The sequence below is a fragment of the Sarcophilus harrisii genome, chromosome 1 (assembly GCF_902635505.1).
Source record: "Sarcophilus harrisii chromosome 1, mSarHar1.11, whole genome shotgun sequence".
NCBI lineage: Eukaryota > Metazoa > Chordata > Mammalia > Dasyuromorphia > Dasyuridae > Sarcophilus > Sarcophilus harrisii.
This window is the reverse complement of record NC_045426.1, coordinates 84,078,950-84,103,614: the sequence shown is the minus strand read 5'-3', so window position 1 is coordinate 84,103,614 and position 24,665 is coordinate 84,078,950. Positions and strand designations below refer to the sequence as shown.

General features: G+C 42.6%; 1 protein-coding gene and 1 long non-coding RNA gene across 4 annotated transcripts in view; one reads left to right on the top strand and one right to left on the bottom strand.

Annotated features, from left to right (window-relative positions):
• The first annotated feature begins 704 nt into the window (after window positions 1-704).
• LOC116422312 lies at window positions 705-18,779 on the top strand. The gene is made up of 3 exons (XR_004232904.1): window positions 705-994; window positions 1,379-1,544; window positions 18,441-18,779. It is a non-coding gene; the product is annotated as an uncharacterized LOC116422312 (long non-coding RNA).
• Window positions 18,780-22,108: 3,329 nt separating this feature from the next.
• The window catches only part of MST1R (macrophage stimulating 1 receptor), a 30,780-nt gene continuing 28,223 nt past the window's right edge, over window positions 22,109-24,665 (bottom strand). For 2 of the 3 annotated variants that reach the window (XM_012543515.3, XM_012543516.3), the window contains exons 20-21: window positions 23,940-24,076; window positions 22,109-23,235 (exon numbers count right to left, since the gene is read on the bottom strand). In XM_012543515.3, coding sequence (XP_012398969.2) covers window positions 22,926-23,235; window positions 23,940-24,076 — 447 coding nt within the window. In that variant the 3' untranslated portion in view covers window positions 22,109-22,925. The remainder of the gene's footprint in view (window positions 23,236-23,939; window positions 24,077-24,665) is intronic. The other variant, XR_004232898.1, reaches the window with a different exon arrangement.

Genomic DNA, 24,665 nt, shown 5'->3' with positions numbered 1-24,665 from the left:
TCCCCAAAACAGTACTTGTATTTAAATCACAGTTTTATGATCCCATCAGAAATAGGTAGTACAGTAGCTACATCACTGGGTCTGGAATTAAGAAACCTGAATTCAAATCTGGCCTCAGGTATTTAACTAAGTGTGTGACCTTGGATAAATCTACCTTAGTTTTTTCCAACTATAATATGAAAATAATAACAGCATCTACCTCCCAAATTGGTCTTGAGAATTAAATAAAATAATATTTTAAAGCATTTATCATAGTGCCTGGAACATAGTAGGTACTTCATAAATGCTTGTTTCCTCTCTCCATTCCTTCCTGTTAACAGGTGAGGAGGGGAGTATGGGCAACTGGTTGAACTTCAGGTTGGATGTTGGGGAGAGAAGGTGGAGAAGCAGAGTACACAGATTATGGGGAATCTGCAGTGCTAGGCAGAAGTGTTACCTATGGTGAACTCAGATCACTGATAGAATATTGGAGTCAGACATTGACTATGTGATTCTAGGTAAATCATTAACTTTGCTTCCCTCAGTTTCTCATCTGTAAAATGAACTGAAGAAAGAAACAGAAAAATCATTCCAGTATCTTTGCCAAGAAAACCCCAAATGAGGTCACAAAGAGTAGGATATGAGTGAAACAATTGAACAACAAAGACTGAGCATCAGGAGCTCAGTCTCATATTCCCCTACCCCACCTGGGCTATAGTGAGGTCCTGTGATGAACTATGGGTATCCAGGCAGAAGGACAAGACCAGATGGGACAGACTGGCCCCAGGGATCCCTGTCCCCAAGCACAGTTCCCTTCCTAGTTCTCAGTATGGTTCCCCATTAATTGAATGACTTGTCATCTCCACTTGACTGACAGGCAAATTCATTTAGCTAACAATGGCACTCCATGACAGCCCCTCAATTCCCCTTCTGCTTTCCCCCTCTACTCTCAATTCCCATGGGACTCTGGCTCCCAGCTCCAGCTGAGTCCCAGAACTCAGCCTGAGGCATTCATGTGAGTATTAGGGAGGGGGAAGGAGAGGTTTAGGAAACCAAAAAGTGGAGGAAAGATTTTTTTTTTAGGCTCAAAAGATTTAAAGAAGAACACTTAGAACATAGAATTTCAGAGCAGGAAGGGTCCTTAGAACATAGACTATTAGAACTGAAAGGTTCATTAGAAAATATTCTAACCTACTCATACTATAGACAAGGACATTGCAATTCCAAAAAAGGAGTTTATTTCTTTCGATGTCAAATGTCTACCTTGTTTTGGTACAGGGTCAAATCCAGACTATTAAAAGGTCTAAATGCAAGCCTTTTATACAATAGCTATCTCCCAACCCAATCCCATTTCATGTAAAATCCAAAGGCCCAGACAAACTTGGATCCTTCCCTTTAGGAACTCCCCAAATGGTTGGGGATACAGAACTGTGTGCTGGAAGAGTAGGAGAAGACTTGTGAAACTTCAGCTGGAACCTAATAATAATGTTTGAATTTATGGAAAGCAGGAAGATAGTATTTCAGCAGGGAGAACAGGAAGCAAATTCACTATAAATAAACTTGAAGTAAGTAAGGGATAATGGGAAACCCTGTCTGGTTAAAGAATGTAGGTAAGTTGGGGGTGTGGGGGAGGATGGAGAGTCAGAGTTGGGTTATATTGCGAGGAGAAAGGGGAGAGTCTCCTTTTAGGTGGACTTTTTCTAGGTAGAAAGGAATAAGAAATGAAGAAGGAAATGAATGTCAGACTTGGAATTTTAATTGCATCTCCATCTCCAAGTAGCCAAAAATCTTAATCTTAACCTCAGTTTCTCCATCTATAAAGTGAGGTAACAATCCTTGTATAATCTACATCATAGGATTCTTGCCAGACAAGTGTTTAATAGACTTCAAAAGTCCTAGGTACAGGAAAGCTTTTATTTTTAAGCCCCGGGAGTTTACCTCTACATCTTCTTCCAGTTGATAAGTCAAGCCAGCAAGCATTTATTAAGCACCTATTATATTCAGAGCACTCTGCAGAATCTGAGCTGATAGTAATTTTTTAATAGCTGATTTTTCAAAATATATGAGAGAGAGTTTTCAACATTCATCTTGCAAACCTTGTGTTCCAAATTTTTCTCCACCCCCTTCCCACCATTCCCCTTCCCTAGACAGCAAGTAATACACTATAGATTAAACGTGTGCAACTCTTCTAAACATATTTCCAAAGTTATCATGCTGCACAAGAAAAAATCAGATCAAAAGGGGAAAAAATAAGAAAAAAAACAAACAACAAAAAGGTGAAAATACTATGTTGTGATTCACATTCAATCTTCATGGTCCTCTCTTTGGATGCAGAGGGCTCTCTCCATCACAAGAACTGGTAGTAATTTTAAAGGTCAGGGCTGTGAACTAGATTTCTAATTACTAAATTACATTTAGTTAATTTAGTTATTACTTCCCTAGTCAGTTCTTCTCTTGCCTCAGTTTCTCCTCTGTAGTTGGGGGTGAGCAAAAAGACTATCCATTTTAAAGATTTTCAGATACTTGAGGCTGGGGTACAATCTGTTTCTGGATTCTGACAATAGCAAAATGCTTTTCTTTCACAGATGAATTTTGACAAATAAGCTGATTGAATGTTAATTAATTGCAAATTGAATGATATCATTAAAATGAAGATCTGACTAGTATTTAAAGTAGTTGAATTTGAACTTTAAAATTGCAGAGAAATTTAAATAACAGATTTTTTTTAAACCTCCCGGTGTGTAGCAGTTCCCCCTCTGCCTGGATGTGTTACTCGAATAAAAATAGCCTCTTAATGAATAGCAGGTCTGTGCTTGACTCAGCAGTTACATAACTCTGAGGCATTGATGGTCAGTCTTGTCCTTGGACAGACCCCTTTGGCTGCCTAAATTCTCCTCCCCACTTACTGCCATCTCAGAAAACAGAATTCTAGATACCTGCCTTCCAGAGGGTCTTGGATGATCTTAAGTCATTAAAAAAATTTCTCTAGGCTTCTGTCTCCCTGTCCCTTTGTGGAAAATTCATTTCCCCCACCCCTCTGTGCTAGGAACCCTGGAAGGGAGTAAGAGGCAACATAGTAGAAATATCACTGGACTGAAGCTAAAAGATCTGTTTTAATCCTATCTCTGCTACTTTGTACAAATGGTTTTACCCTTCTAGGCCTTAGTTTCCTAACCTTCAAAATGGATTTACTTCTAGTTCTAAATATGGGGTCCAATACTGAACTCTTAAGGGGCAAAACTAAGAAGCATAAATGCTGCTTTCCACTACAGAAAAGGAAGAGTTCTCCAGATTTCCAAAGGGAGAAACTGAGGACCCAAACAAAGACCAATTCTCTGCCAAGGGGATTTCATTTTAAGAAAAGCTGATCTGAAGAATCCAAACATGCAAAATAAGGAATCAGGATGGAATTGTTCCAACGGATTCTTCCTTTTATAGTTTCCTAAAGGGATTCACTACAGCTCTCCAAGAGCACTGGAAATATTTGGTGCTCTGCAAAAATTCCACTGATGCAGAATTCAGTTCAACAAGTCTCTATTCAGCCAGTGATTTCTTTGACTCAGGGAGCTGAGCTCACCTGTGGGAGACTGAAGGGAAGAAGAAAGGCAAGTGTTTGGGAGGAGGCTTGAGGGATAGGAGGACTGAAGGAGCTTGCCCTAATAGCAGTGTAGTACCTAGAGCCCTCAGAGCTTTATTTGGGGAGCTAAGCTTATCTGTGGGGGAATAAAGGGAAGGAGGAGGGGTAGGTCTTCTGAAGGAGGTTTGAAGAAGAGCTGGAAAGCACGGAGCCTGGAACTCCTAATGCCTCCCTTTATTTCAAGATCTAGGAGTAGAGTTAGCCCCCGAGATAGAAGACAGGAAGCAGTGCTGGGAATGTGTTATTCAGGTACCTTTCAGAGGCTGACAATTCTACAGCTCTCTCCCCACCCCCTTAAACCTCCAGCTGCCAGTGGGATGGATAATGGGGAACTGCAAAGGTCAGAGCTGCCCTAAATTTGTACCCAAGGTTATGTCCAGTAGAGGAGGAAGCAATATTTAATGGAAGAGCAATTTCAGTTAACAAGCATAATGTTAACTATGCACCACTGTGCAAAATGCTGGGGATTCAAAGAAAGCTAAGTCCTTAAGGTGCTCACATTCTAATAAGGAGGATGACAAGCAAATAACTGTACATAGTAGATGAGAAATGTGGGAGAGATGCTATGGAGAAAAAATTAACAAGTCTTGGCAAATTATCGCATGTTGGAAAGAAAAGACATGTCCCCTAGTTCTAGGAGGGAGGGAGATACAATCCTTCTAGCACTGATTGAGGGAAGGCAGGAGGACAGTGCATGTCTCAGTACAGAGAACTATCAACAAGATGCATCATCTTCAGGGATCTAGCTGATCTAGAAGGAGCTGTCAAGGTCAGAGAGGCTCCATGTGACATGTCTCAAAGTACATGTATCAAGATCCAAATACTCTGAAGGTCCAAAATGAACAATTCTGTTCAGGGATCTTGAGCTACTCCTGGAGCTGTCAAGGTAGAAGGTTCTCAGGTGAAATACAAGTTTTCTGTCTGAGTCCCAGATCCACAATACTCTCTGAAAGTCCAAGGAGGAATTTGAAAAGTTCTTTTGGGACTGAGCCTCTCTCTGAAAAGAATTCTCAGATGTGAAGATCTGCCGAGATCTTCTGACTCCTCTGTGGCAGAGCTACACTTTCCACACAGGATAGTCCTCTAGTCTAGGAAAGAACTTGGACATAAATTGAGTTCTCTATTCTTAGAGGATGATTTGGAAAGAACTTGGATGAGGCTCAGTGTAGATAGATCTAGCCTGAGATCGATTTCTAGAGATCACTCTGTGAGACGAGAGCTCACATTTTTCAGAGGCAAACTGAGCTAGAGAGGATGAAAAGTCCACTGTCCTGGAAACGAATTCTATGAGATCTATAAATATTGAATTTTATATACTATATCATTCCTACTAAGAGATAATGTGAGCTAGAACTTGGCTGAGGCACAAAGCTTAGAGCATAGATATAGAGAGGACAGTGATTTCATAGAGATCACCTAGGACAGACTCCATTTTTTACAGAGGCAATAACTGAGCCCTAGGGAGGTGAAAATATTGTCCCACAGTCACACAAACTAATTTATAATTATTTTATAATATATTTGATATATTTATAATAATTATATATATACATCATCTACTATATTGTAGATAGTGGAGCTACAAAGACAAAAGGAAATATAGTCCCTGTCCTTAAGGAGCTTATATTCTTTTAGGCGTTAATAGCAGTTAAGTATATATTTTACTGAGCAGAATAACTCAGTCAAGGTTCTCTAGTCCAGCTTGCTTTCCACTACACCGTTTCCTTATAAAACATAATCTCTACAATCATGGAACTCATTGTTAGTAGGGGAACAAGCAGCATACACATCTGCAGTACCCAAGATGTGAGTGCATCAGATAGAGGCAAAGTGCCCTGTGAGCACTTTGTGAGCACTCTTTCCTCACATGATGTCCTTTCTGCAGCTTTTCTCAGCCTTTAATTTCATCAGAGAAGTGCTGCCTCTGTTGCTGGTGCATCTTGTTCCATGCTTGGCAATGACTGCCTCCTGAGAAGATAGAGATGATGAATACTAGATCCTGTCTTTGGGAAATTTTTAGTCTGGGGAAGAACTACTAAGGAATCATAGGGTCAGACCTTGACCTCTAGGTGTTCACATCCTAGGGAGAAAATAATGAGAAGCCGATCCATTCCTTCATTTCCAGTCTGGGAGACACAGAATCCCTCTGCAGAAAGCATGACTGGCAGGTTCTGGGGGAAGGGCATGGGGGGTGAAGAGAATGAAAAGGCTATCCAGGCCTTGATTAAATAGCTAGCTGTTCCATGTCCTCAACACTCCCTCCTATTGTAATCCCTTTCTCATCAGTCTGTTTCTAGTCTTTCTCCTAATTCCTTATGTGTAGATTCATACACAGCCCTCATCCATCCATCTATCCATGATATTTCCTTAATGAAAAACTAGGACTCCTCATGACTGAAATTAGTCTTGCCTTCATGGCCCTTCAAGAACTGGCCCCAAACTACCTTTCTATTCCAAACTATCCTCCTTATGTGCAGATAGCTTATCCTTTTCTTTCTCTGAACTTTTGCTAACTCATTTGTCCCATCTAGGATTCTTTTCTATTTAACCTATCTTTCAATTTAACTTCACAAATATTTATAAAATGCCTACTATGTGTCAGGCACTGTTCTGGGATCTGGTAGTACAACTCAGAATTTAAAACAGTCCCTGCCCAAAGACAGAGGAGAAAACATATGAAAATAAATGTACAAAGTCAATACAAAATCTATGGGGGAGGAGGGAAATGCCAATATGGTAGGGGTGGGATAGAAGTGATAACAGTTGAAGGAAAAAGGAAAAGATTATATAGAAGGTGACATCTGAACTGACAGGCTTTGAAGGGAATTAGGAATTCCAAAAGGCAGAGGGCAGGAGGGATATCATCCTGGACTTGGGGGGATAGCTTGTATAAAAGTATAGAAATAAGAGATTGAAGATTGTGTATAAGGAAAAACTAAGAAGGCACTGGGGTTGGAACATAGAGTGTATTCAAGAGGGAATAATGTGAAATAAGTTTAGAAATATAGGGTTTCATTTTGGTAGAAAAGAGCACTGAACTAAGAGGAGACCTGAGCTGAACTACAGATTGGACTACATATCATATCCAGAGAACTGTACCTACTTCTGGGCTCCATATTTTATTTTCATTTAAATTTTTTTTTCTATTTCCAAGTTGATTTTTTTGCATCACTTTTATTTCCCAATATATCCTTTCATTGCACAGAAAGCTATTCCTTGGAAGAAAAACAAAAGGGAGGAAAACACGTAATTCAGCAAAACTAATCTCTTCAGCTAAGTGACAAATCTCCACATGCCCTTCCCATATGGGGTTCACTGGGAAGACCATTAACTGATCTGGGTCTCATTTTTGTCATCTGTAAAAGAAGAGGAATAGACTAAATGACCTCTAAGGCCCCCTTCTACTCTGAATTCTAAGATTTCTAAGATCTACAAACTCTTTAATATTCAAGACCCTCCATAATCAGCCTTATCTTACATTAGTTACTTCCTGCTCTCTAAGTCACAAATCTGGCCTATTCGTTTGCCTTCTTCCACTTCCCTGTATCTGCATAGGGTTTTTGTTTTTGTTTTTGTTTTTGTTTTTTAATAATTGAAATCCTTGTCCTTAAGACCCAACCTGGATGCCAGGTTCTCCATGAAGCCTAGAACTCATTGTCTAACGCTCTTGTTTGCATCATAAATCTATTTGGACACAAAGTAATAGATTTTAAGCTTCTTGAGGGCAGGATTGGATAGATAGGTAGATAGACAGATAGACAGATGGAGATTGGAGATAGATGGATGGATGAATGGATAGATAGATAGATAGATAGCATCGCTTCTAAAAATCATAGGATTCTTTTTTGGAGGGACTAGGGAGTATGGCACTCTGGGTCTAACCAATTTTTTTTTTCTTAGAAAATTCTATTGATGCCTTTGTTTTCACAATTCACTGATTTCCAGATAATCCCCACCCCACTCTGAAATGAACCATTTCTTGTAATATAGGGGGGAAATAATAAACAAAACCAGCTGACAAAATAACTGTCTAACAATCTTCTGTACCTATAATTTCTCGATTCTCCCACAAAAGAAGACAAACCAATGTAGGATTTTGTATGCAATAGGTACCTAATATTATTTAAACTGAATTGGTCTTTCAGGTTCTTTGTTTTTCATTTTTCTCCAGCAAAGACATTTTCTTTGGTATACAGGTTGTTCTGAGAATATTACATAGGACATGGAGAGCTCTGGCCCCAAGGCATCATCTTTGTCCTTCTCCCAAGCCTTGGGCAAGGACTCTGCTCAAAGTTGCTCTGATAACTCTGGAAGGCCTTTCTGAAACCCATCCCTGCTTTTCTCAACTACACCCTGGGATTCTCCCCTTCCCAAAAGGTCCCCTTATCTTGGGATTGTGATAAGTGGGAACAGAGCCTCTTGTGAAGGTATGGGAAGCTTTCTCCTAATCTGATGACTACCTTTTTCTGGACACCTCCAACTCTCAGAGTCACAGAATTTAAAATCACTCAAGATCTTAGCTATTAACTGGTTCAATCCCATTGTTTTACTGTGGCGGAAACAGGCTCAGAAAGAGGAAGGGACTAACTTAAGTTAAAACATGTAATAAGTGGTTGGAATTTGTATTTAGCTTCCCTGAAATGCAACGCTCTTTCTACAATATCATATTTTCCAGTTCTGCCATTACCCTCAACCTCCAGTCAAAGTGAGTCACAGAATGTCAATGCTGGGTGATGCTTTTGAGCTGGGAGGGACTTAAGAAAATAGAACATAGAAATCAGCATGTTAGAGATGAGAGGGACTTTTAAGACAGAAAACAGAATATTAGAGCTTGGAGGAACCTTAGAGACCATCTATAATCCCATACCTCCATTTTGTAGATGAGAAAACTTCCAAGCTCCACTGTGGCCTTCCAAGAAAGCAGGAAGTGGGATGTCTAAACCCATTTGCTTGCTATTGCTCATCAGCTTTTATTTACTCAAAAATAAGTACGATGTTTTCTGAAATGCTTGCCTTTCCTAATGTTCCCTGCAGAGTTATTCCTCATCAGCAGTGCTGCAAATTGAATTGTGGTACAGTGCAGTTACCCAAGCAAGGGATGATATGGGACTGGGAGGCTGGGTGCTTGGGTTCATGCTTATGTTCTACATTGTTCTAAATCACAGTGAGTGCTGTTTTAAAGACCTTTGGGCTCCAAACCTTCCTTTCCTTCTTGCCCATGTCTCGGGGAAGGAGATTGGTTCAAAATGGGTAGTATCCTGCCCTTTCATAGACAACATCCCACCTCCTCAGCCACACACAGCTGATCAGAGAGCAGAGGGTACCTGTCCTTCTGCCCCCAAGCTTTCTCAACCATTTTCTCAATCCATCCTGACAATGACTTTGTTAGGTAGGGAAGGCAGGCATTTAGATCATGATAGGCAATATGATGGTGCAAATATGAATCTAAATCCATCTCAGACGCTTGGTTAGTTATGTAACTCTGGACTATTATTCTCTTAATCTATGTGCCTTAGTTTCCTCATGTAAAATGAAGAAATTTGATTTACTGGCCTCTGAGGTCCACCCAGATCTAAATCTATACCATAGGATGGCCATTTGACAGATGAGGAAAGCTAAGGCCCAGGGAGATGAAGAGATATGATAGCACAGTGAAACGCTACAGTAGACAGCTCCCTCTTTTCTCTATGCTAATCCAAGTATGATGAAAAAACATTGGATGACCTAGATTCTAATTCTAGTGCTGACACTCACTACTTTTGTTACCATGGGCAAGTGACTTCCCCCCTATGACCCTTAGTCTCTTCATCAGTAAAATAAAGGCGTTTAGGTAATTTTAAAGATATCATGATCCTCTTCTCCTAGCCCACTGAAGTAACAAGTACTCTGAGGGACAGAATTCTGGACATGGAATCATAAAAGCTATACCTGATTGTGAATTCCAAAATTCAATAATTGTATGTTACCTTGAGCACATTGTTCTACTTTTATCAGCCTCAGCTTCTATATCTGTAGAATGGGGGTAATAGTTTTTGCCCAACCTGCCTTATAGCTGTGAGAAAGGCATTTGTAGGCTTTACAACACTAAATAAATGGGAGCTGTTATTATTAATCCTAGCCTTTCCTGTCCCTAGGGGAGCTCACAGTACCTTGGAGGCTTTTTCATAGATTTTACTGTTCCTAATAAGTGTCAGAGCACAATGACATATAAAAGCAGGCAGTTTTTGAGGCATCTCCAAGCCCAAGGTGACAGCCCTGGGGGCTGCTGGAATTCAGAGGCAGCCTCTTGGTAGATGGTCCCTCGTTTCTCTGGTTCTCTTCCTGACCCATCTCTGGGATGTTCAATTGATCCCATCACTGAAGTGCCTCCACAAAAAAAACTCCCTCTCTTTTCTAGGGAGGTGTTGCAAATATGAGGAAGGACCATCATTGTAGTCAAATAGCTTCTGATAGTATCTGACAAGTGCTGGCTTCTGGAGAAAAGTGAGGAGGACAATCAGCAGCAGGTGCTCGGGAGCCCTGCAGAGTCAGGTCTCATGAGCCCCCAGTGATATGCAGCCAATCCCCCACTTTTGGAGGACCTAATTGGGTCCTTTCCCCTGGGGGAACTACAGAGACTACAGGTATCATCATGGCCCAGAAAAAGGAGCCAAAATGTACCTTCTTCTTGAGCACATGGATTTATTCATAGCGTTTCCTTCATTCCCCCTTCCTCAACTCCCCATTTTCCTAGCTGAGTTCCCCTATTCCCTCAGTGACCCCCCATGTCTTTCTTGAGCCCCATGTTCCCACTGAATCCCAGTCTCCTCTGTTAGAGCTTTTATCAGTTATTTTTAATCTTCCTTGCCTTCATTGAGTCCCCTTTCTTTCATGGAAAGTCCATTCTTCTTTCTGATTTCTTTACACTGAGTCCTCTGCATTTCCTCCCTGAGTGACCATGCTCTTACTAACTCCCCACTGTCCCTTACTTGGCCCACTATCTCCTCTCTGACCGAAAAGAAAAAATCTTCCTTTGAGACCTTAACTCCTCACTGAGCCACCATCCTCGTCACTAACCCCCCATTTGCCTCACTGTGCCCACTATCCTCTCACTAATCCAAAGTTCTCCCTTCTCCTATCCACTGTGCATGCAATGCCAAATTAATATTCCTGAGTCATAGGTCCAACCATATTATTTCCCTGTTCAAAAAACTCACAGTTGTTTCACATTGTCTCAAGGATAAAACGAAGAATGACTCCTCTGGCATTTAAAACCTTTCACAATCCAGCCTCCAACCCACTTTTCCAGGCTTATTAACATCACTTGCCTACTTTGGCCAAACTCAAATTCTGTCTCTCTGGCCAAACTGAACTATTCCAGGTACATTACTAATTATCTCCTGTCTCCATGTCTAGAATGCCTCTCAAGATTCCCTCATTCTTCAAAGTTTAAGCCAGTTGCCATTTTTTCTATGTAAAACTTTCCCTCATCTCTAGCCATTCCAAGCTTCTATGGTAGATTCAACTATCTCCCTTCCATTGCTTTGTATTTACATATGTGCATATGTATTGTTTCCCCTGTAGAATATAAGTTTCTTGAGGGCAGGGATTCCTTTGGTTTTTATCTTTCAATCAATCAGTGAATTAACATTGTCATAGTGTCCTGCCCCATTTCAGGCATCATGCTAGCCTTTGAAGATATAAATACAAAATATAGCTCCTGCCCAGAAGAATTTTATGTTCTACTTGGGGTGAGGGTGGGAATGGAGAATACAATGTGGTCACAGATGATGTGTAAGACATACAAAATAAGTTCAAAGCAAGTTGGGATATATGTGAAAGGGGAGAGTATTTTTTAATTGGGGCAATCAAAAAAGGCCTTTTAAAGAAGGTAGCATGTTTTGGAACAAAAACTCATTATTTGACAAAAGCTGCAAAACAGTAAGGCAGAAGAAACTAGATATAGACAAATATTTCACACTATATATCAAAAGGAGGTCAACATGATTTATACATATAGGGTGATAACCATAAGCAAATTAAGAAGGCATGAAATAGTTTATCTGTCAGATTTATGGATAAGGAAAAAATTTGGGACCAAGGAAGATATAAGAACATTACAAAAGGTAAAATAGATAATTTTGATTATTTAAAATTAAAAAAATTTTACACAAACAAAACCAATGCAACCAAAATTATAAGGAAAGCAGAAAATTGGTTAAAAAAAAAATGTTTTGTAACAAGTATCTCTGTAACAGGCCTCATTTCTCTTAAATTCATAAAAAATATGTCATCAACCCAATTGATAAATAGTCAGAGAATATGACAGGCAGTTTTCAGACAAAGAAAACAAAGCTATCCATAGTCATAGAAAGAAATACTACAAATCACTATTGATCAGGAAATGCAAATCAAAATAATTCTGAGGTACTATGTCATACCTATTAGAGTAGCTAATAAGACAAAAAATGAAAATGTTGGATGTTGGAGGGGATGTGAGAAAGCTGAAACACCAATACATTGTTGGTGGATTTGTGGACTAATTCAATCATTTTGGAGAGCAATTTGGAACTATGCCCAAAGAACTATAAAGCTGTGCATATCTTTTGATCCAGCAACACTACTTCCAAGTCTATGTTCCCCAAGATATCCCCTCCCCCACCAAAAATGGAAAGAGACATATTTGTGCAAAAATATTTATAGCAATTCCTTTTGTGGTGACTAAGAATTGGAAATCAAGGAGGTACCCAGCAAAATAGCCAAATAGCCAAAAAAAGAAATGGCTAAAAAGAAGCTGTTATGTGATTGTACTGAAATATTATTATGCTATAAGAAATGATGAGCAAGATGATTTCAGAAATACTTGGAAAGACTTTTGTGAACAGATGCATACTGAAGTGAACAGAAGCAGGAGAATGTTCTTTACAGTAATAGTAATAATGTTCCATGAAGAAGTGTGAATAACAGCTATTCTCTGCAACACAATAATCCAAAACAGTCACAAAGGACTATTGATAAAGTATATTATCTGCCTTCAAAGAAAGAACTTATATTGATTGAATATAAACTGAAGCATGCTATTTTCTACTTTGATTTTTTCTTTTATTTGAGTCATCTTATACAAAATAACTAATATGGAAATATTTTACATAATTACATGTATAACCTATATCTGATTGCTTGCTGTCTCAGAGAGGGGAAAGGCAGGGATAGAATTTGGAGCTTAGAACTTTAAATAAAAGTGTTTAAAGATTTTTTTTTATTTAATAGCCTTTAATTTACAGGATATATATACATGGGTAACTTTACAGCATTAACAATTGCCAAACCTCTTGTTCCAATTTTTCACCTCTTACCCCCACCCCTCCCTAAATGGCAGGATGACCAGTAGATGTTAAATATATTAAAATATAACTTAGATAACAATAAGTATACATGACCACAACATTATTTTGCTGTAACAAAAGAATCAGACTCTGAAATTTTGTACAATTAGCTTGTGAAGGAAATCAAAGATGCAGGTGTGCATAAATATAGGGACTGGGAATTCAATGTAATGGTTTTTAGTCATCTCGAGTTCTTTTTCTGGGTATAGCTAGTTCAGTTCATTACTGTCATTAGAAATGATTTGGTTGATCTAGTTGTTGAGGATGGCCTGATCCATCAGGACTGGTCATCATCTAGTATTGTTGTTGAAGTATATAATGATCTCCTGGTCCTGCTCATTTCACTTAGCATCAGTTCGTGTAAGTCTCTCCAGGCCTTTAAAGATTTTTTTTTAAAGAATGTGCATGATGAATTTTGAAAATGACTAGGAGTTTCAGGAGGAAGGGGTGAGAAGGCATTCTAGGCATGGGGGACCATCTTTGCAAAGGTGTGGAGGCAAGAAATGAAATGTTACTTTTGAACAAAAGCCATTAGGAAAGTTTAATTGTGTCACAGAATAATTCAGGGGAGGGAGTAATGGAACAATAAAAAAATGAAGGACCTTTAAAATGCTAAAATGGTGTTAAAGGGAAATAGTTAAATTTTGCATATATTAAGTTTGAGTTGTTTCTCTAGCAATTGTTATTTATTTATTTATTTTTATTTAATGATTATAACTTTTTATTGACAGAACTCATGCCTGGGTAATTTTTTACACCATTATCCCTTGCACTCACTTCTGTTCTGACTTTTCCCCTCCCTCCCTCCACCCCCTCCCCTAGATGGTAAGCAGTCCTATACATGTTAAATATGTCACCATATATCCTAGATACAATATATGTATGTAGAACTGAACAGTTCTCTTGTTGCACAGGGAGAATTGGATTCAGAAGGTAAAAATAACCTGGGAAGAAAAACAAAAAAATGCAGGCAGTTTACATTCATTTCCCAGTGTTCTTTCTTTGGGTGTAGCTGCTTCTGTCCAGTATTGATCAATTGAAACTGAGTTAGATCTTCTTTTTGTCGAAGAAATCCACTTCCATCAGAATACATCCTCATACAATATTGTTGTTGAAGTATATAATGATCTCCTGGTTCTGCTCATTTCACTCAGCATTAGCTCATGTAAGTCTCTCCAGGCCTTTCTGAAATCATCCTGCTCATCATTTCTTACAGAACAATAATATTCCATAACATTCATATACCACAATTTATTTAGCCATTTTCCAACTGATGGGCATCCACTCAGTTTCCAGTTTCTGGCCACTACAAAGAGGGCTGCCACAAACATTCTTGCACATATAGGCCCCTTTCCCTTCTTTAGTATTTCTTTGGGATATAAGCCCAGTAATAACACTGCTCGATCAAAGGGTATGTACAGTTTGATAACTTTTGGGGCATAGTTCCAGATTAGCAATTGTTATTTATCAGGAGTTTAATAGATGCTTATTGATCAACTAACTGATTGTTCTCTAATTCTCTCACTGAGTTTCCAAGTTCTCTCTGAGCCCCTATTTTGTCCTTAAGTTTCCATCTGCCTTATACAGCCTCCTTTTCTGTTATGAGCCCCATCTAGGCCAGGCTGCTGAACCAAACTCAGGAAGCAAAAGGAGTCAGAGGAGAAGCAGCAAATCTAAGCCTTGATTTCAGAGGGGATATAGTCAGAGGAGAAGCAGACTTGGATGCTGCTCTCCCACTGTGAGCTCACAGTCTAGAGAAGACAAAGGAGGAGGGGACTTCAGATAACTGACAGTTTGGGACATTTGCTTCTATCTGACGGATGAGATTAAAGCTTAGTCTCTTCAAGGAGCTTTTGTCTTTTCTGTCATGTCCCAAGGCATGTCCTTTGGTTTAAATTCAAGAATTGGGGGGAGAGAAGAGAGTATATGTCTGACTGGGGTGGGGAGAGAGAGAGAGAGAGAGAAAGAGAGAGAGAGAGAGAGTGTGTAAGGGAGGGAGGGAGAGAGAGGAATGAGAGAGAGGAAGAGAGAGAAAGAGAGAGAGAGAGGAATGAGAGAGAGGAAGAGAGAGAGAGAGAGAGAGAGAGAGAGAGAGAGAGAGAGAGAGAGAAGGAGGGAGGGAGGAAGAGAGACAGAGACAGAGACAGAGAGAAAGAGAAAGGGGAGAGGGGGGTGAGAAAGAGGGGGGGTGAAAGAGAGAGGGGGGAGAGAGAGAGAGATGAGAGAGAGGAGAGAGAGGGGGGGAGAGAGAGAGAGAGGAGAGAATGAGAGAGGAGAGAGACAAACAGAAAGGGATAGAGAAGACAGAGAAAGACAGAGACAGAGACAAAGGGAGAGGAAGAGGGGAGGAGAGAGACAGAGAAAGAGACAGACAGAGACTGACAGAGGAGGAAGGAGTAGGGAAGACACACACACACACACACACACACACACACACACACAGAGAGCGAGAGCGAGAGAGAGGTACACACACAGAAAAACACAAAGAGACAGACATAGAAAGGGATAGAGACACAGACAGACAGACAAACAGAGACAGAAAGACAAAGAGACAGACAGGAGGAGAGGGAAAGGGGAAGAGAGACACAGAAAAATAGAGACAGACATAGTCACAGAAAGAGAGGGAGGGAGGGAGAGAAGGAGAGAGAGAGAAGGGGAGAGAGAGGAGGATATGGGAAGGGGGTGAGAGAAGAGGAGATAGAAACAGGGGGAGGGGATAGAAAAAGGGGAAAAGGGAGAAGAGGAGGAAAGAGGGGGAGGGAGAGGGGGAAGAGGGGAAGAGGGGGAGAGAGGGAGAGAGGGAGAGAGGAAGAGGGAGAAAAGGAGGAAGAGGGAGGGAAAAAAGGGAGAGAGAGAGAGAGAGAGGGAGGGAGAGAGAGAGAGAAAGTTGGTATCAAGCTCACTTTGGAATAATATCTCATTGCGGGCAGTGGTCATTTGTTTTTTCTTTGTATTCCCAGAATCTAGACAGGTGCTTGGCACGTAGTAAATGCTTTATGTATGCATGGTGATTGACTGACACAAGTATAGAGCTTGATACTATAGAAAGACAGAGACCTTTTCTCCTTCCTCATGGAAGCCCAGAGGGATGATCAGAACCCCCTCCTATCCAGGGGAAGGCAGTGGGCACTGACCCAGGGCTAGGGAAGTACAGGGAAGAAGGGAGCAGGCAGCCTGGAGGAAGCAGAAAAGGCTCTGGAGGAAGCTTCACTTGGGCAAACCCTGGAGCGCAGATAGGATTTCAGTTGGTGGAAATGAAGAGAGGGCATTCTAACTGTGTGATGCAGGAGAGTGCAAGTCAGAGAATGAGGAACCCGAGGGGAGAGAGGGGGACCCGCTGTGCCAGTGGAACTCCTTCCCACTCCAGTGGTCCCGGCACTCAAGGCTGACATTCGCCACATTTTCAGATGACGCACTTGCCAGGAAAAGGTTGTGATCTCTCCGTTTCTCTACCTAAATGCCCCCTCCCCCTCGCCCCACAGCTTGCTTGGAAGCTTGCTGAGTGCTGGAGTCTATCCAATTTCCTCGGGAGAGGAGACTGAATTAGGGGAGACTATGAGGCAGCCTACGTGCAAACTGCACAGGCAGTTCAGGTGTGAGTGTGTGTGAGTGTGTGAATGTGTGTATGAGTGTGTGTGAGAGTGTGTGAGTATGTATGTGTGTGTCTGCGCCTGTGCATTCTGGAATCCCTCTAGGCATCCTGCTGCCATAACTACCCAGTGACAGCTGAGAGAGGAGGCGGAGGGCTTCCTCTTGTCTCACTGGACCAGGGAACTTGAGAACCAGACGCCAACTTTTCTCTCTGTGAATGCCTCCGACAGACGTCCCCTCCCATCTCCCTCTCCCCAGTTGCTGAGTTTTAGTCGTAGGACATGCCTTGGGACATGGGACAGGAAAGGGGAAGGATCCCGAAGAGACCAGACTTTCTCCCAGTTAGAGAACTGGCCCGTCTTCTTTGCCTTCCCCAGGCTGTAAGCTCCCAGGGGGAGGCAAGGCCCAGTTCTGCTTCTCCTCGATTCCTCCTAGACTATATCCCCCTGAGGGCAGAGTTTGGGTTTGTCCCCTTCCTGGCTCCGTTTTTTAATTTGACTCTGAGCTTTGTTGTCAGCATCCCTGGACTAGATGGAGCTATTTACTGGACAGGGAAAGGGGCAGTATGAAACAAATGGAAGTGTAGAGAGAAGACAGGGCACTCAGGGATTAGAAATATAATCAATAAGCATCTATTAACAATTATTAGAGAAAAAACATTCAAATTCAACATGTCCAAAATTTAACTATTTTCCTCCCCTTTGGGGACTTTTAAGAGCATTTTGTTGATTTTGGAATTAGAATCTCAAAGCCAGGCTGGGTCCATGGTTTCACTCTTCCCAATTCCTTCCAATCCTCCTTCCCTGGGTCTTAGTAAAATCTCAATTCCCTGCTTTTTTTTTTTTATCCCAGGAAGCAGGGCCTAGAAATCCGAAGAAAGCTCAAAGACCATTTAACCCACACCTGAAAAGTTATTCCCCTTAATAATACTCTAACAAAGGTCATTCAGGCTCCAATGGAAGAAATCTTCCCCCCACCAAAGTAGCTAACATCCACTGGAGCTGTGACAGCTTTCCTAGGTCCAAAAAACTCCGCAGCTAATCTCTCTTTCCCATAACAGTCTTTCAGATACTTGGAAGTCAGAAATCATGCCTCCAGCTCACTTTTCTCTTCTGCAGACTAAACAACTGATTCTCATATGTTGTGTCCATCTCCAGTCCTCTTGCAACATTCTGTTCTCTCTCCTCTGGACACACTCGATTTTTCTGGAAAGCCTTCTTAAAACAGCCCCAAACTCCAGATGTGAATTGCAACTCACAGTGTGACTCTGGACAAGACTTACCTCTCTACCTTCTCTGCCTATAAAATGGAGACAATCTTGCATACTCACAAATTTTCAATAGAAAAATGAACTGTATATACCTCAACGATACTGTATGAGGATGTATTCTGATGGAAGTGGATTTCTTCGACAAAAAGAAGATCTAACTCAGTTCCAATTGTTCAAGGATGGACAGAAGCTGTCACACCCAGAGAAGGAACACTGGGAAATGAATGTAAACTGTTTGCATAAAATTGTTTTCCTTCCCGGGTTATTGTTACCTTCTGCAATTTTCCCTGTGCAACAAGAGAACTGTTTGGTTCTGCACACATACATTGTATCTAGGATATGCTGTGACATATTTAACATGTATAGGACTGCTTGCCATCTAGGGGAGGGGGTGGAGGGAGGGAAGGGAAAAGTTGGAACAGAAGTGAGTGCAAAGGATAATGTTGTAAAAACAACCCATGCCATTCAGGCATGGGCTCCGTCAATAAAAAGTTATAATTATTAAAAAAAAAAAGAAAAGAAAAGAAAAAGAAAAATGAACTGGAGGGAAAAAAAAACCTTAAAGCCCTATATCATTACAATTATATTTTTCCATCAGGCTCCACCCAAAAGAATAATGGGAGATAAAATCCAGGCAAGATCCCTGATGATTTCACGCTTCCTCCTGAAAAATCTGGAGCTCAATTGGGGAAGATCAGATGATCCTGGGTGCCTTACTTCTTTGATTAACTTGGTTCTGATCCTGGGCCCTTTATTTATTTGGTTAACAGGTAAAATGGTTGAGTAGAGAGGGGTACATATAAAGGGCAAAGAAGAGGAACCTTGGGCTGAGCCGAGAGTCCTGCAGAGAGATGGTTAAAGCCAACGATAGCTGGTCACGTTGAATGAATTCTGTTCATCCTGTTCCTCCCCTAGCTGCTAAAACAGGTGTTTCTCTGTCTAGGGCTTTGTGAGAATTTCTTCTCTGAGAGATAACAATTTCTCAGTTATCTTAGGATCACATGGTTTAGAGGCAGAAGAGAATTTATAGCTAACCTAGTCTAACTCCCATTTAGAGAGGGTATGGGACTAACCTGGGACACTAAGGGAGCTCATGAGGCACAGAGCTTTCGGTGAGGTCCGTGCCCTTCCCACACGTCTGAGTGCCATCTTGCCAACAGGGACTTATCTCCTGGGTGAAACACAGAACTGGGCACACAAAGAAGTTCTGGAAATTCCTAATGAGGAATTAACAGCCTGATATTAAGGGCAACATCAAAGCTAGAGCTGGGTCAGAGCTAAGCCCGAATATATAATTTAATGGGAAACTTCACTGTCAGGAGAATAGCTATTAAAAATGATAGCTGGAGGGCTTGGAGGGAGATGGAGACCAGGTCTTGCTCTGTTTTCATTGCACTTAACCAGGATGGAAATGCAGCTGCTCCCCATGGCCTAAAGCAGTAGGTGACCTTCAGCCTTTGTTGGGCCATGCATGGATGGCTCCATGGCCTCCTTTCCTAGACAACTTATGTACCCGTGCTTCTAAACTCTGCTCAGGAGTACACTCAGCTGGTGCAGGTTGCTTCTGAGGATTGTTAGTGATAATGATAACTGATTATTTGTTGTTCCAGCATAACTTTTCGTGACCCCATTTGGTTTTTTTTTTTTTTGACAAAGATTGACTATTTCCTTTTCCAGATCATTTTTACAGATGAGGAAACTGAGGCATACAGAATTAAGTGACTTGCTCAGGTCCATAGATACATACATATATTCATACAAGTAAGTGTTTGAGGCCAGATTTTAAACTCAGCAAACTGAGCCTTCCTGACTCTAAGCTTGGCATTCCATATTAGCTGCCCTTAATAATTTATACATTGATTTAAAGATTTTAAAAGTGCTTTACTGACATCTCTAAATAGCTACTTGATGTAACAGATGAAACACTGGGCCTGATATTAGGAAATTCTGAGGTTAAATTAAACTTCAGACATTTGTTATCAGTTTCCCCAAATGTAAAATGGAGATAACTCTAAAGGTTATTGTGAGGATCAAATTGAGAGAATATTAAAGTATTTCTCAAACCTTAAGGCAATAAATATATTAAACTCTGGTTCTTAAACATCAGAGGTGGCACTGGAATCCAGGTCCTGTTGGTTCCAAATTCAGCACATTAGATACTGTCTAGAACAGGCTTTGGAAAATTCCATGCCCATTCCAGATATGAGCAGACAAAGCTTAAGAGTCAGATCCCCATCTCTGGAGCCTAATTGTGGTCCCAAATGCCTCAGCCTAGGATCCTATGTCTCACTCTGCCTCTCCTCTCCTATCCCCCAAAGGATCCCAGAATGAAAAAAGAATTCTCAGTGGGCAATGATCAGGAAAGGCAGATGATCTAACCCAGAGTCCCTCATGATCAAAAATGGGCAAGAAGCTATTTGGCTCCCACAGCCAGGATGAAAGGGTGTGGTGCACTAGAGTTTCTGAGAAGCCAAAAAAAAAAAAAAAATCCAAATAGTCCTTGCTCCTAAGAAACGAGCTGCTCCTGGGCTCATGGAGGAGAAAACATGCAAACAGACATATATGAATAAGATGGAGACAGGATAAATTGGGGATGGTTTCAGAAGGAAGACATTAAAATTAAGGAGGATTGGGAAAGGACAATTGGTATAGAAGATAGGACTTTAGCTGAAACTTTGAAGAAAACCAGGGAAGGATGGAAACAGAGATAAGGAGGGAAAAAATTCCAGGCCTGAGGAACAGAAGGAAGGGGTTGAAAATGTTCATGCTTCAGACAGACAGAGTGTGGCCAGTATCACTGCATGGGCGAGTCCTTGGAGGGGAGTGAGGTGTAAGGAGGCTGGAAAGGTGTGAAGGGGTTGGGTTAGGAAGGGTTTTGCAAACTAGAGAATTTTATAATTGATCTTGCAACTAATAGGAAGCTACTGGAGTCTGTTAAGTAGAGGAGTAACATGGTTAGACAGGCACTTGAGGAAGATGATTTAGACAGCTGAATTTTTGGTCACCTCAACTCTTTTCTCTTGATCAGCCTCACCAGCTGTTAAGCCAGGATGAACCTCCCCAAAATACTACTAACTGTCTCTCAAAATGTAAGTGATCTCACAAGGGATGGATTTCAACCAGAGTATGGTCAACACACTGTTCCTCTTGCTGGAGTTCAGACCCCACACTCTTTTGGCAAAGAGCCTGAGGGTCTTCTTATAGCCTTTGGCTGGGGCAATGACCAAGAAACTCTGACCATCAGAATTTTCCATCTGGGAAGGACCTTAGAAACCAAGTGGCCTGATCTTTACATTTTGCAGGTGGGGAAACTGAGGATGCCCTGTGAGAGGAAGGGACTGAGAGGAAATTGGTTTTTTTTTTATCCTGGGTTTCTTGCTTACTGTCAATCAAAGCAGGTTAAGATGGAGGAAACCCAAAGTCCAGAAAGTCAGCAAAGCATGGGATGTGGGTTGGGGGGAAGGCCCGGCTGATCCTGGGACATTATCTTTACCCAGACAGTTTTCGAGCAACTTAGCCAGGCTGGGCCAGGGATGAGAGAATCAGAAGCCCAAGCCAGCAGGAGATATTTTCTAAGTGAATAGTAGACTTTCTGGAATGGATCTGATCTGGTGAACAGGATGAGGGGAAGAGGAGGAAAGCTCTGTGCTTTTTACATTTTCTTCCTTCTCCGCCTGAGAACCTCCCTCCCCCGTTCCCTCAGCAGCCCCTTCTGGGGAAAGCAGCCATTCACGGGCCCCCAGTCCCCGCCTGGCCTGCTGTGCTGATGGCCTTGAGGCTGGTATAAATAGAAGTCTGAATGCCTTGGTTACAATGGATGGCTCACCCTCACCCTCCTCCTTCCTTTCCCAGGCCCCCCTCCCTACAGATTCCCAGCCTCCCTTCCCCCAACTCAGCTGAGACTGTGCGGACAGAACTGGGGGATGGTGTCTGGGCCAGGAACAACAGGCTGACGTCCAGATTTAGCCCAATGAGGAGGGCCGAATGTCAGCAGGTCCCATAGGCCTTAGATCCAGAATCCCCAAATGTCCGAGTGGGAGGGAAGAACACGGCCTGTCCAAGGTGGAAGCGGGGACTCTAGGCCCCATCCTGACTTCAGAGGAAGAAGAAAAGGGATTTGTTTAAAGTCACAAGTGGCAGGGCCAAAGTCTCGAACCTGGCTCTTCGGACTCCCAGGCCCGCCCCTCTTGTTGGAGGAGAAGGCAGCTCCCGGGAGATCACTGGGGAGGCAGAGAAAGGCAAAACAAGAAAACAAATACACAAATATCAGTCCCGCTCTCAAGGAGCTCATAATTTAATGACAGAGACAACATGAAGACAATTATATACAAACAACAGCATAAATCAGGGATGGTCTCAGAGGGAAAACACTCAAATTAAGGAGGACCTGGGAGGGATTATTCTTACAGAAGGTGGGATTCCAGAATAATGTTTTTTTCAATAAAAGGTCAAGGAATGAATGAAAATATAATGATGAAAGTTCAGGCATCGGTGGGAGGAAGTATTTGTAGGATCCTCAAGCACTCTGTAAGGCCAGCTCTTCCCCAAACTGGCTGAACATTTAAGGGGTCTCAAAAGAAATGAAGTGGTGGTTATAACCACTAAGGGACCACCATGCCTGGAGAGGAAGGGAGATAGGGGGCCTGCCCCTGATCCTCTGTAGGTATTAGAGCTGGTGAATGACAGCTCTGTGCCTCTTTTCACACCATTTGAAAAAGGTCCTGTCCCCATTCTTTCCTCAGAGGGAAGGAGGGGAAGGATGACCTGTCCTCCCCCTGTCCCTTAACCACCTCAATTATAAGCATGGAGCTGGACCAGGGCTCCCGAACAAGGACAGCAGCCAGGATGGGCCTTGAAATGTTTGCATTTCTCTCCAGCACCAAGAGCTGGGGAGCCCTGAGTCAGACCAGGCCAGGGGCTCTGTCTGTTGGCCTTGCTCTTCCTTCCCTCAGTTTCCCTGAGCTGCCCGCTCTGGGTCCTAAGCCCCCAGATCCAGGCCAGGTAGGCTATCCCTCGGGCCACCTATATCGCTTTGGGAAGGTCCTTGTCCCAATTCAGAGGGCATCCTTCCCAAGAGCAGTTGTCATGTAGTGAGGGGAGGTGCCGAGAGGGGCCGGCGACCCCCGACTTGCTTGGAGGCCTCCTTTCCCTCATCCTTCTTCCCTGACTCCTCAGGTCCCATCTCTTCCTCCTCACTGTGGTCCAGTTCATCTTCAGAGCTGGGGCAGGGGGGCAAGCTACGGCCACACTCCAGGTTCACGTAGCCGCTGTGCAGGTTGACATAATGCTCCCCCCGGAGGGAGGCCGAGACACACTCCACCTCCCTCACCAGCACCCCGAAGGCTGGCCGCTCTGTGGGGACGGGATCCCAGCACTGGAGCATCACTGAATACCTGGGAAGGACAGACATCCTCAGAGGAGGGAGCGGAGGAGGGCACACAGATTGCCATCCGCTTCACACTCATCTAATTGCACCTTCTCCCTGAGCTCGGGCCCCAGCCCAAGAAAGTCTCACTGAACCAGAACTCAGTGGGGTTCTTATAGATCAACAGTCCCACCCCCTTCATTTCACACAGGGGAGAAGTGGGCCCACAAGCTGGGGAAAGAATCACTCAAGTTCATAGTAAGTTAGGGCAGGGTTAGGTCTGAATTCCAAGGGTCTCATCTCCCAAGCCAGGGTCTGTGTGCCCACTCTATACACCAGACCTCATTTTGAATCCTGATTCTATCCATCAGACTCTATGACTTTGACCAAGCACTTCTTGGGGGCCTCATTTCCTTCCCCAGAATGAGGCGATTAGGTAGTGTAAAGGCCTAAACCCTTTCTGGTTCTAATTCTTTGTGGCATTTGGGATTAAGTGACTTGCCCAGTATGGTTCTAATTTATGAATCTCTTACTCCAAAAAAGAACATTGGAATCATCTGGGGGTAACAAATGAGAACTGAAAGGGCCCTTTACCATTCCAATCCCCTCATTTTATAAAGGAGAAAACAAACCCAGAGAGGCCCCAGGGCATCCTGATTCCCAACCTAATACAGCCAGCCCCTTCCCTCAAGCGAATTGTGCCCCACTCCCTAGTGCCTTCATGGTACTCACAGGGCATCAGGGCAGTACTCGGGCTGGGGTAGACGTCGGCCTTGTGCCAGGAAATGGGCAATGTCAAAGGGATCGATGTTGGGATATGGGGATGCCCCTCGAGTCAGCAGCTCCCAAAGGAGGACCCCAAAGGACCACTGGGGATGAAGAAGACAGAGTATTAGGAGTCAGTGGAAAGCCATTTCAACTGTTCTCTGACTCTACAGCCTGAGAAGGGTCCTCTCAACTCCCCACAGGACCCCCTTGGCTCTAGATGAGGTGCCCGAGGCTTATGGCAGACTTTTTATCCTTTAAATGGCCTTTCACATTTCTTCCTCATTCCCCCTTAGATCTCAAATCTCCCAAAACCATCCTCCTGAAGCCCCTTTGCTCCTCTACCCGACCCTCACAGAAAATCTCCCCCTGCTTGACAGGAGAAACTGAGATCCAGGAATGATAGAAATGACTCTAGAATCAATTCTTGATTATCTGTCTGTGGGGGAGGAAGAGGAAAGGGGGTGAATCACCTTGAGGACTATCTGTGGCAAATTCATATTCGTGACAATAGTGACTCATTCTAGAGCACTGAGTGACCAAGTATCATTACCCTGAGTCTGACACTGACTGTGTGACCTTGAATGGCAATGTGCCTTTCTGAGCCCTAGCTATAAAATCGGGTGCCATCCCCTGCGCCTCCCACCTGCAGCTCATGAGGCTGCTGAAGGAAAGCCCTCTGAAGGATGCAAA